We start from the raw sequence: 12,204 nt of genomic DNA, 5'->3' as shown, positions 1-12,204 counted from the left end.
TTTGTAATCCGGACTTTTTGATCAACCGGCACCACGCCGGTCCCGTCGGTGCCCGATTTATTTAAAAAAAATAAAATTAAAAAAAAATTCCTGTATGATGTGCTGTTTGGACAAATTTGATTTGTATATTCAATCAAGTCATCAGAACCAGAAATCTAGCCTATGTTGTGTAGTTAAGATGGTTACAGCATTTATCCATGAATTTTAATGAGGTCCATAAGGACCTACTTCTAAGTTTTACTGTTCACTGCTTTTGTGTATGGGAATAGTTTGTCCATTCACATTTTATTTTGAGTTTATAAGGGTCCACAAATTTAATTGCTCAAACTTTTTCTTTGCACAACCATTAACTGATTAAATATGATTCTTTCTCCCAACCTTTTCCCCCCCCCATTCGCCCCCTTAATTATTTAAAAATGTATAACTTTTTGGCATCATGGTACATAAAATACAAAAATTGATTCAAACTGGAACTCAACTAATTACAGTCAGAAGTTCCTTTAGTTTGAATTCTCATAAGTAACTGACATGGATGTTTTAAAGAAACTCAAATACACCGCCCCTGGATGTTGAAGCTTTGTTATCAACACACAATGAGATTGTCATTTTACATATTTTTGTACAATGTCATTGTGATGTAACTTAGAGAAATTTAAGCCTTTTAAGATCGCTTCCCAGTGGTAATTAACAAGTGCAACACTTCACTTTTCTAGGCGGTGGATAGTTTGGCCTCCTTATTATTGCAGTCTAAGTTCTAAAACCTGAGCTATTACAATAAAAGGCTTTGTACAATTGGAAATCCTGTAGTTTTAGATTGAATTGTTTTGACTAGTGTAGCCCATAGCTACCAACAGATGGCGCTTTCAGCTCACATCATGAAGACTAGAGTATACTGCACCAAGGGGAAGAACAGGTAATTTTAGTCCAGTGTGGCCAATAAATAAATGGACGTATTGCATCACCTGCAGTTGCATGGGAAGATGTCGAGGGAAGGACATCTGGAAGTAAGGATAGTGGAAGAGTGAACAAGGGTATTATGGAGGGAACAGTCTCCAGAAAGGGAAGAGGGGAGGGGAAAATATACTTGGTGGTGGGATCATGTTGTAGGTGGTAGAAATGAGAGAAAGTGATCTGTGAAAAGTGAGAACAAGGAGGACCTTGATGATGTGAGAGGAGAAGTGGGAGTAGGTAAGAGCAGAGACCTAGGAAATGGGTGGATATGGTCAAGGGTCCTGTCATCATTGTGGAGCAGAAACCTCATCTGAGGAAAAGGACAACATTTTGGAAACTCTAGTGTGCAAAGTGGTGTCATCAGAACAAATGCGATGGAGACAGAGAAACTGGAAGAAAGGAATGGAGCCCTTACAGGAAATGGGGTGGAAAGAAGCATAATCCAGGTAGTTGTGGGAGCTGATTGTCTTGTAATAGATGTAAGTGGAAGGCCCATTGGGAGAGATGTAAAGAGATAAGTCCAAGAAGGAAAGAGTCAGAGGTGGAGTATGCAAAAGTGAGGGATGGGTGGAAATTGGAAGCCACCATTATTCACCATCCCCTATTTCTGGAGTGATCGCCACTCAAATACATCACATTCAAGCACCAAGTGCTCTGCAGTTTGGGACAAGGATACAATGAGTGACACAGCTTAAAGTATGAGGGCAGTCGTTGGAAAAATGTTAAGCAATTTGCATGGCCTGCAAATGAAAACAGATTTTATTAAGAAATGTATACTGACTTGTGCTTAGGCAGAAATGTGAGTTTTTTTTTGCCCCTCTCTCTATTCTCTGGAGTATTCCTTTTAAGTGAGAATTTTTTGTCTGCTTAGTTATCACCCTGTAATTCTGATTAGCCCTTTAAAACAGCAATTGAAGTAAATTGCATTTACCGTTTGCAATCAGTTGAATTGCCTAGGGTATTTCACTTATGTCAGTGATGAGGGTAAAACAATCTCACTGATACTGCATTTTCACTAAGAAATGTAGTTTCTTAATCAACAGCAATTTATGATTGTGGTTGTGCAGATCTGAAAATATGTTACACCAGTGAGAAAAAATTTAATATATTTTGAAGATTCTTTCCACCTTTCTGAACAAAATGTAACAAGTGCCATTATTGTCACTTCTATACTACTTTCACCAATAACCTGCTCACTTATGCCCAGTTTGGGTTCCGCCAAGACCACTCAGCTCCAGACCTCATTATAGCCTTGGTCCAAACATGGACAAAGGAGCTGAATTCCAGAGGTGAGGTGAGAGTGACTGCCCTTGACATCAAGGCAGCATTTGACCGGGTTTGGCATCAAGGAGCCCTAGTAATGAAGTCAATGAGAATCAGGGGGAAAACTCTCCACTGGCTGAAGTCATACCTAGCACAAAGGAAGATGGTTGTGGTGATTGAAGGTCAATCATCTCAGCCACAGGACATCGCTGCAGGAGTTCCTCAGGGCAGTGCCCCTGGCCCAACCATCTTCAGCTGCTTCATCAATGACCTTCCCTCCAACATAAGGTCAGAAATGGGGATGTTCACTGATGACTGCACAGTGTTCAGTGCCATTCGCAACTCCTCAGATAATGAAGCCCACATGCAACAAGACCTGGACGACATTCAGGCTTGGGCTGATAAGTGGCAGGTAACATTCGCGCCACACAGATGCCAGGCAATGACTATCTCCAACAAGCGAGAGTCTAACCACCACCCCTTGACATTCAACAGCATTACCATCGCTGAATCCCCCACCATTAACTTCCTGGGGGTCACCATTGACCAGAAACTTAACTGGACCAGCCACATAAATACTGTGGCAACAAGAGCAGGTCAGAGGCTAGGTATTCTGCGGTGAGTATCTCACCTCCTGACTCCCGAGAGCCTTTCCGCCATCTACAAGGCATAAGTAAGGAGTGTGATGGAATACTCTCCACTTGCCTGGATGAGTGCAGCTCCAACAACACTCAAGAAGCTCGACACCATCCAGGACAAAGCAGCCCGCTTGATTGGCACCCCATCCACCACCTTAAACATTCACTCCCTCCACCACCAGCGTACCGTGGCTGCAGTGTATACCATCTACAAGATGCACTGTGGCAACTCACCAAGGCGGCTTTGGCAGCACCTCCCAAACCCGCGACCTCTACCACCTAGAAGGACAAGGGCAGCAGGCGTATGGGAACACCACCACCTCCAAGTTCCCCTTCAAGCCACACACCAACCTGACTTGGAAGTATATCGCCGTTCCTTCATTGTCGCTGGGTCAAAATCCTGGAACTCCCTCCCTAACACCACACAGACTGCAGCAGTTCAGGAAGGCGGCTCACCACCACCTTCTCAAGGGAAACTAGGGATGGGCAATAAATGCTGGCCTTGCCAGTGACGCCCACATCCCATAAATGAATTGTTAAAAATATATGTGCTTTCTGCCCAATCCCTAACTATTTTAAACTAAGGTTTTAAATTTAAATAAGACTGACTTTGGTGGAATGAGGCAGGAATTGACTACAATAGACTGGGCAGAACTATTAATGGATAAAACTTCTGATGAACAGTGGAAGGTGTTTAAACAAGGATTTGGTAGTTAAATGTGTAATTAAACAACCTTGATCAACAAGAAGTGAGAGATAGTATAAACTAAAAGAAAGGGCTTGTACTAAAGCAAAGTACAGTAGAGATCTCATGGACTAGGAGAGATAAGGAACAGCAAAAGGATGCAAAGAAAGTGATAAGAACGTCAAAAAGGGAATACGAGAAAAAGCTTGCGAGGGATATCCATGTCAACACTAAAGATTTTTATTAATATATTCAGAGAAAGATGGTGACTGAGAGCAATGTTCTCTGTAACTTTTTTTTTGTGCACTGGCCCTTTAACTGGCTGCGTGGCCCATTCAAATTTTCGTGCATGTGCAGTTATTCCCATTGAAAAGCCGGTGAGCGGCCACACAGCTTAGCGTGAACGTTGGCTGAGAGTAATGTGGGCATCTTATGACAGATGCAGGTAATATTGTAATTGGAAATCCGGAAATGGCAAACTTACTAAATAGGAACAGGAGTAGGCCATTTAGCCCCTCAAGCCTGTTCCACCATTCAATGAGATCATGGCTGATATGTGACCTAACTCCTAAATAGCTACTTTGTATTGGCCTTCACAGTAGAGGATGAGGATAAAGTACCAGAGATACAAATAAAAATAAACGAGGAACTAACTAGATTCAATATAAGTTTTTGTTTAAAAATCGGAATTGCAAAACTAATGAGATTAAAGATAGACAAATCTCCAAGACCCAATGGTTTCCATCCCAGGGTTTTAAAAGATGTAGATGAGGAAATTGTTGATGCATTAGTTATGATCTTCCAAAATTCTCTCTTCAGGAATTGTTCCCTTGGATTAGAAAATTGTCAGCATCATTCCACTATTTAAGAAGGGTAGGAGAGATAAACTAGGAAATTATAGATCTATTAGTCTAACAGCAGTTGTGGAGATGTTACTAGAATCTGTTATTAGGGACAGAATGACTGAGCACTTGGACAAATATGAGATCAGAGAGAGCCAGCATGGAATTGTAAAGAGTGAGTCATGTATAACGAATCCAGTTGAATATTTTGAGGAGGTAACAAACGTGATAAATAAGGGAGTGTCTATGGATATTATTTATATGGACGTCCAGGAGGCAATCAGCAAGGTTCCACATAAGAGTCTGCAACTTGCTGTTTTGGATAAGGAATTGGTTAGGAAGTAGGAAACGGAGACTGGGGATAATGGGTATGTACCCAAATGGTAGGATGTGACTAAAGGATACGTCATGTCTAACAAATCTAGTTTAATTGTCCCCAGGAATCTGTCCTGGGGCCTCAGCTTTTCACTATATTTATAAATTCATTGGATGAAAAATCTAAGTGTGCTGACAACACTAAGTTAGGGGGCACAGTAAATAGTGTAGATGGGAGCAGAAAGTTGCAAAGGGACATTGAGAGATTAAGTGAGTAGGCAAAACTGTGGCAAATGAAGTTAATGTAGGAAAATGTGAGGTCATGCCCTTTGATGTGAAGAAAAATAGATCAGAGTATTTTCTAAATGGCAAGGTGCTAGAAACTATGGATGAGCAGAGATATTTAAGGGGCAAAGTACAGAAATCACTAAAAGCTAGTGACAGGTACAAAAAATAATTTAAAAGGCTAATGGAATGTCGGCCTCTATTGAGAGGGCTGTTATACAAGGTGGTGGAAGTTATGTTACAGCTATACAGAACTCTGGTTAGACCTCATCTGGAGTACTGCATTCAGTTCATCCTTCACTGGCATTGCACCTCAGGAAGGATATATTGGCCTTGGAGGGGTGCAGCACAGATTAGAGTTGGAGTTAAGATATAGATCAGCCATGACCTAATTGAATGGCGGAACAGGTTCAAGGGGCTGAATAGCCTACCCATGTTCCTATGATGGTGTAATTTATTTTATTGTCTAATTTCTCCCCAACTTTCCTGTAGCTGCTGACTCTGCATAGAAACATAGAAGATAGGAGCAGGAGTAGGCCATTCGGCCCCTCAAGCCTGCTCCGCCATTCAGTGAGATCATGGCTGATCATCCAAATTTAGGACCCTGTCCCTGCTTTCTCCCCATATCGCTTGATCCCTTTAGCCTTAAGAAATATATCCAACTCCTTCTTGAATATATTTAATGAATTGGCCTTTACTGCCTTCTGTGGTAGAGAATTCCACAGGTTCACCACTCTCTGGGTGAAGAAATTCCTCCTCATCTCTGTCCTAAATGGCTTACCCCTTATCCTTAGACTGTGACCCTTGGTTCTGGACTCCCCGACCATTGGGAACATCCTTCCTGCATCTAGTCTGTCTAGTCCTGATAGAATTTTATAAGTTTCAATGAGATCCCCTCTCATTCTTCTAAACTCCAGCGAGTAGAAGCCCAATCGACCCAATCTCTCCTCATACGTCATTCCTGCCATCCCAGGTATCAGCCTGCTGAATCTTCGCGGCACTCCCTCCATGGCAAGAACATCCTTCCTCAGATAAGGCGACCAAAACTGCACACAGTACTCAAAATGTGGTCTCACCAAGGCCCTGTACAACTGCAGCAAAACATCCTTGTTCCTGTACTCAAACCCTCTCGCTACGAAGGCCAACATACCATTTGCCTTCTTAACCACCTGCTGCACCTGCATGCTTACCTTCAGCGACTGGTGCACAAGGACACCCAGGTCTCGTTGCACTTTCCCTTCTCCCAATCTATTGCCATTCAGATAATAATCTGCCTTCCTGTTTTTGACACCAAAGTAGATAACCTCGCATTTATCCACGTTATATTGCATCTGCCATGCTTCTGCCCAATCATCCAACTTGTCCAAATCATACTGGAGTTTCTCGGCATCCTCCTCCCAGCACACACGCCCACCCAGCTTTATGTCGTCTGCAAACTTGGAGATATTACATCTAGTACCCTCGTCTAGATCATTAATATATATTGTGAATAGCTGGGGTCCAAGGACCGATCCCCGCGGTACCCCACTAGTCACTGCCTGCCACTCGGAAAAAGACCCATTTATTCCAACTCTTTGCTTTCTGTCTGCCAACCAGTTCTCTATCCAAGTCAATACCTTGCCCCCAATCCCATGTGCCTTAACTTTACACGCTAGTCCCTTATGCGGGACCTTATCGAAAGCCTTTTGAAAGTCCAAATACACCACATCCACTGGTTCTCCCTTATCTATTTTACCAGTTACATCCTCAAAAAATTCCAGTAGATTAGTCAAGCACGATTTACCTTTTGTAAATCCATGTTGACTTTGTACAATCCTGTCACTGTTTTCCAAGTGCTCTGCTATTACATCTTTTATAATGGACTCTAGCATTTTCCCCACTACCGATGTCAGGCTTACCGGTCTGTAATTCCCCGTTTTCTCTCTACCACCTTTTTTGAATAGTGGGGTAACATTAGCTACCCTCCAATCCATGGGTACTGTTCCAGATTCTATCGAATGTTGGAAGATGACCAACAATGCATCTACTATTTCTAGGACCACTTCCTTAAGTACCCTAGGATGTAGATTATCAGGCCCAGGGGATTTATCGGCCTTCAATCCCGTCAATTTCCCTAACACCATTTCCCTACAAATACTGATTTCTTTCAGTTCCTTTCATCAGACCCTATGTTCCCCGATATCTCTGGGAGGTTATTTGTGTCCTCCTTTGTGAAGACAGAACCAAAATATGTATTTAATTGGTCCGCCATTTCTTTGTTCCCCATTATAAATTCCCCTGATTCTGACTGCAAGGGACCTACGCTTGACTTCACCAATCTTTTTCTCTTCACATATCTATAAACGCTTTTACAGTCAGTTTTTATGTTCCCTGCAAGCTTACTCTCATACTCTATTTTCCCTTTCATAATTAATCCCTTTGTCCTCTGTTGAATCCTAAACTGCTCCCAATCCTCAGGTTTACTGCTTTTTCTGGCCAATTTATATGTCTTCTCCTTGGATCTTATGCTATACCTAATTTCCCTTGTTAGCCACAGTTGAGTCACCTTTTTTGTTTTATTTTTATGCCAAACTGGGATGATCAAATTCTATAGTTCATCCATGTGGTCTTTGAATGTTTGCCATTGCCTATCCACCGTCAACCCTTTGAATGACATTCCCCAATCAATCCTACCCAACTCGCGCCTCATACCATCATAGTTTCCTTTATTTAAATTCAGGACCCTAGTCTCTGAGTCAACTACTTCACTCCATCTTAATGAAGAATTCGATCATATTATGATCGCTCCGACCCAAGGGGCCTCGTACAACAAGATTGCTAATTAATCCTTTCTCATTACATAATACCCAGTCTAAGATGGCCTGATCTCTCGTTGGTTCCTCGACATATTGGTCCAGCAAACCATCCCGTATACACTCCAGGAATTCCTCCTCCACAGTATTGTTACTAATTTGGTTAGCCCAATCTATATATGTAGATTAAAGTCACCCATGATAACTGCTGTGCCCTTATTGCATGCTTCTCTTATTTCTCTTTTAATGCCATCCCCAACCTCCGCCTTACTGTTTGGAGGTCTATATACCACTCCCACTAACGTTTTCTGCCCCTTGGTATTTCTCAGTTCTACCCACACAGATTCCACATCATCAGAGCTGATATCCTTCCTTACAATTGTGTTAATCCCCTCTTTAACCAGTAATGCTACCCCACCTCCTTTTCCTTTTTGCCTGTCTTTCCTGAATATTGAATACCCCAGCCTTGGCCACCCTGGAGCCATGTTCCCGTAATCCCAATCATATCATATTCGTTTACCTCTATTTGCGCAGCTAATTCATCCACCTTATTACGAATGCTCCTCGCATTAAGACACAAAGCCTTCAGGCTTGTTTTTTTAACGCTCTTGGACCTTTTCGAATTATTATTTACTGTGGCCATGTTTGATTTAAACCATTGATTTCTCTGACTGCCACTTTTATTTTTCTCCTTCCTATCTTTTGCTTTTATCCTTGTTTCCCTTTCCTCTGTCTCCCTGCTCAGGTTCCCAACCCCCTGCCATTTTAGTTTAAACCCTCCCCCAGAGCACTAGCAAACACTCCCCCTAGGACATCGGTCCCGGCCCTACCCAGGTGCAAACCGTCCGGTTTGTACTGGTCCCACCTCCCCCAGAACCGGTTCCAATGTCCCAGGAATTTGAATCCCTCCCCCTTGCACCATTCCTCTAGCCACGTATTCATCTGAAATATCCTTCTATTTCTACTCTGACTAGCACGTGGCACTGGTAGCAATCCTGAGATTACTACCTTTGAGGTCCTATTTTTTAATTTTACCTCCAACTCCCTATATTCAGCTTTTAGGACCTCATCCTGTTTTTTTACCTATATCGTTGGTACCTATATGCACCACGACAACTGGCTGTTCACCCTCCCCTTCCAAAATGTTCTGCAGCCGCTCTGAGACATCCTTGACCTTTGCACCAGGGAGGCAACACACCATCCTGGAGTCTCGTTTGCGGCCGCAGAAACACCTATCTATTCCCCTTACAATAGAATTCCCTATTACTATAGCTCTACCCCTCTTTTTCCTCCCGTCCTGTGCAGCAGAACCACCCCTGGTGCCAGAAAGTTGGCTGCTGCTGCTTTCCCCTGATAAGCCATCCCCCCCAACAGTATTCAAAGTGGTATATCTGTTTGAGAGGGGGATGTCCACATGGGACTCCTGCACTACCTGCCTGCGCCTACTACTCTGCCTGTTGGTCACCCATTCCCTTTCTGCCTGTGCAACCTTTACCTGCGGTGTGACCAACTGATTAAACGTGATATCCACGACGTCCTCAGCATCGCGAATGGTCCAGTATGTATCCAATCGCAGCTCCAGCGCCACAATGCAGTCTGCCAGTAGCTGCAGCTGGATACACTTCCTGCACACATGGTCGTCAGGGACACAGGAAGTGTCCCTGAATTCCCACATAGTGCAGGAGGAGCATACCACAGGGCTGAGCTCTCCTGCCATGACTTACCCTTTAATTAATTCAAATTAAATTAAATCAAATCAATCCCACCAATTACACTACAGTTAAATTATATACTTAAGGGCCCTGGTTTACCAACAGTCCCCGCTACACCACAGAGAGCTTATAGAAACTATAAACCACAGAGTTTAAGTTTGGAAAAAGAGAGAAATACTCACCAACCAATCACTTACATGCTTTCTGGTGACGTCACACTTCGATTACATTTTACTTCTCTCCCTCCCTCTGAGCTCGGAGACTGGAGATTGGTAAGCCTACCTGAGCCTCGCCGCTGCTTTTATCACCGCCTCCGCCACCTCGCTCCTCACAGGTCTGCCGCCGCTCCGAGGCCTACCTGAACCTCGCCGCTGCTTTTATCACCGCCTCCGCCGCCTCGCTCCTCACAGGTCTGCCGCCGCTCTGAGACCTACCTGAGCCTCGCCGCTGCTTTTATCACCACCTCGCTCCTCACAGGTCTGCCGCCGCTCTGAGGCCTACCTGAGCCTCACCGCTGCTTTTATCACCGCCTCCGCCGCCTTGCTTCTCACAGGTCCGCCGCCACTCTGGGGTTCAGTTTCAGGGATGGTGGCAGCTATTTGGTAACTTGTCCAACTGGCTGTATTCATGTGTGAGTGTTAGCAGGCTATTCAGCTGGGCACTGCTGTCCTCACAGATTCGTTTTGTAGATTTGAGTATAGTTTAATTTTTAAAAGGACAGGTTTGACCAAGAAATGTGATCTTAATATAGCATTGCCGAATCTCTCCTTTTTACACTTTTTCTTGCTATTTTGATTGTGTAAAATTATACAAAGTTTGCTTTCTTAAATGGTGTTGATAGATTTTTTAATTTACAGTTTACTTATAACATTTAATTTCTGCACATGCTCTTTTCAGCTCCATTAGGCCCTCTGCTTTGTCAGAGCTGCTTAACCTCATGGAAAAAGGATTTATATCTTCATCTGCAGCAAAACAGGTGAGTAAACACTCATTTCTGCTGAAAAATTTCCAATTTTTTTTGCATGAAGTAACCATGCACAAAGGCTTATAGCACCTTTTTGTTATTAAAATAAAATCTATTACTGATTTTCTCAATATTACTAAAAACATTTTCACTGGTTTTCTGATAGATTTTGATTCAAATGGGGAATCCACTATTTTAATAACCCAAGAGATGGGACTAGGTCATCCTTGTATTGCAGTATTTTTTTCCCTGCAGTTTCCTCTGTCCCCTCCTCCTCCTCCTCAAGGTGTTGACTCCTTGCTGGATATGGTTCATTGGGTGCCAGACATCCTCCAGTTCTTCACTCAAGTGCATTTGTGTCAGTTTTGAAAGTATCGGCAGTCTATTCAGCCGTGATGGGCATCAGAGCCAAGACCAATCCTTTTCTTCCATTATGTGCCCCTTGTAGGAATGGGTACCCAGGTTAATTCTTCCCTTCCTTTACCTAAGAGTGCTGAGGACACTTATAGCCCCCTATTGTCCCCTCATCTGATATAAACTAATAGCCCAAATGGGGTATCGAAACCTAGTATGATCTTGTTCTGTATGGCTCAACTATTGACTGGATAAAGATGCTGAGCTGTGAGGAGACCCTTTTACTACAGCATTCAATGACGTTAAGAAATATATGCAGTATAAACTATATTAGCGCTGTCATAGTAATGAGGGATTTATGTGGTGATACCAATTCTAAAAATCATAATATAAAGAATTACATAATTCATTTATTTGATTAACATGATTAGCTAATTCTGTAAATTGTACTTTTACAGAACTGTTTACTGCTCCAATCACCTATAGAAGTGAATTAATGTATTTTTCTCTGGTTTTGAATTGGATTGGTAGGTATTTGTTGAACTGTGGAAGGGAGAAGGAAAAACTGCAGCCCAGATAGTTGAACAAAAAGAATTGGGACTGATCCAAGACCAGAAGAAACTAGAGCAGATCTGTCAGTGTGTTATTGAAGGTCACCCTGCAGAGGTAGGCTATTTCAACAGATGCTGCTGCCTTTTTAAAAAGTTTACCTGAGTGTCAGATTGAGGAAAAACTAGGACTGTGGCAAATAATTACTGCAAGATAAAATAGTTCTTCCTCATTAATGTTGACATTATAGTCAGTTCTCTGCCATTCGCCTGTCTGAAAAATGAATTTTGTGAGTAGAGCAGATGGTGATGGAATTTTGAAAAGTGATTTTTTAACAGTCAATAAAATGCAATGATAGATGTAATACTTTAGCTATTGCTAAAATACAGTTTATAGTATTTAATTAATTGAGTATATTTTAAGCGATGGTTTAGAATAATGAGAGGGGATCTCATTGAAAAGTATAAAATTCTGACAGGGCTAGACAGACTGGATGCAGGGAGGATGTTTCCCCTGGCTGGGGGGTCTAGAACGAGGGGTCACAATCTCTGGGTATGGGGTAGGACATTTAGGACTGAGGAGGAGGAGAAATTTCTTCATTCAGAGGGTGGTAAACCTGTAGAATTCTCTACCACAGAAGGCTGTGGAGACCAAGTCACTGAATATATTTAAGAAGGAGGTACAAAAGGCATCAAGGGGTATTGAGATAGAGGATGAGCCATGATCATATTGAATGGCGGAGCAGGCTTGAAGGGCCGAATGGCCTACTGCTCCTATTTTTCTATGTGCATATAAGGTTTCTATAAAACATAGTGGCTGGGGGCTTTATATTTCTCCCCCCTCACACACACATT

The 12,204-nt window shown here is 42.7% G+C and overlaps 1 protein-coding gene across 1 annotated transcript in view; it reads left to right on the top strand.

Annotated features, from left to right (window-relative positions):
* Positions 1 to 11,530, top strand: part of LOC147080686 (glutamyl-tRNA(Gln) amidotransferase subunit B, mitochondrial-like) — a 31,500-nt gene extending 19,970 nt beyond the window's left edge. Inside the window, exons 4-5 of the mRNA XM_085981120.1 lie at positions 10,381 to 10,459; positions 11,333 to 11,530. Of these exons, the coding sequence (XP_085837246.1) occupies positions 10,381 to 10,459; positions 11,333 to 11,515 (262 nt within the window). The 3' untranslated portion in view covers positions 11,516 to 11,530. The remainder of the gene's footprint in view (positions 1 to 10,380; positions 10,460 to 11,332) is intronic.
* The last annotated feature ends 674 nt before the right edge of the window (positions 11,531 to 12,204 follow it).

The sequence above is a fragment of the Somniosus microcephalus genome, unplaced genomic scaffold (assembly GCF_052327205.1).
Source record: "Somniosus microcephalus isolate GS21.2 unplaced genomic scaffold, FLI_Smic_1.0 scaffold1258, whole genome shotgun sequence".
Classification (NCBI taxonomy): Eukaryota; Metazoa; Chordata; class Chondrichthyes; order Squaliformes; family Somniosidae; genus Somniosus; species Somniosus microcephalus.
The sequence above is the reverse complement of the archived record's forward strand: the minus strand, read 5'-3'. Positions and strand labels throughout refer to the sequence as shown.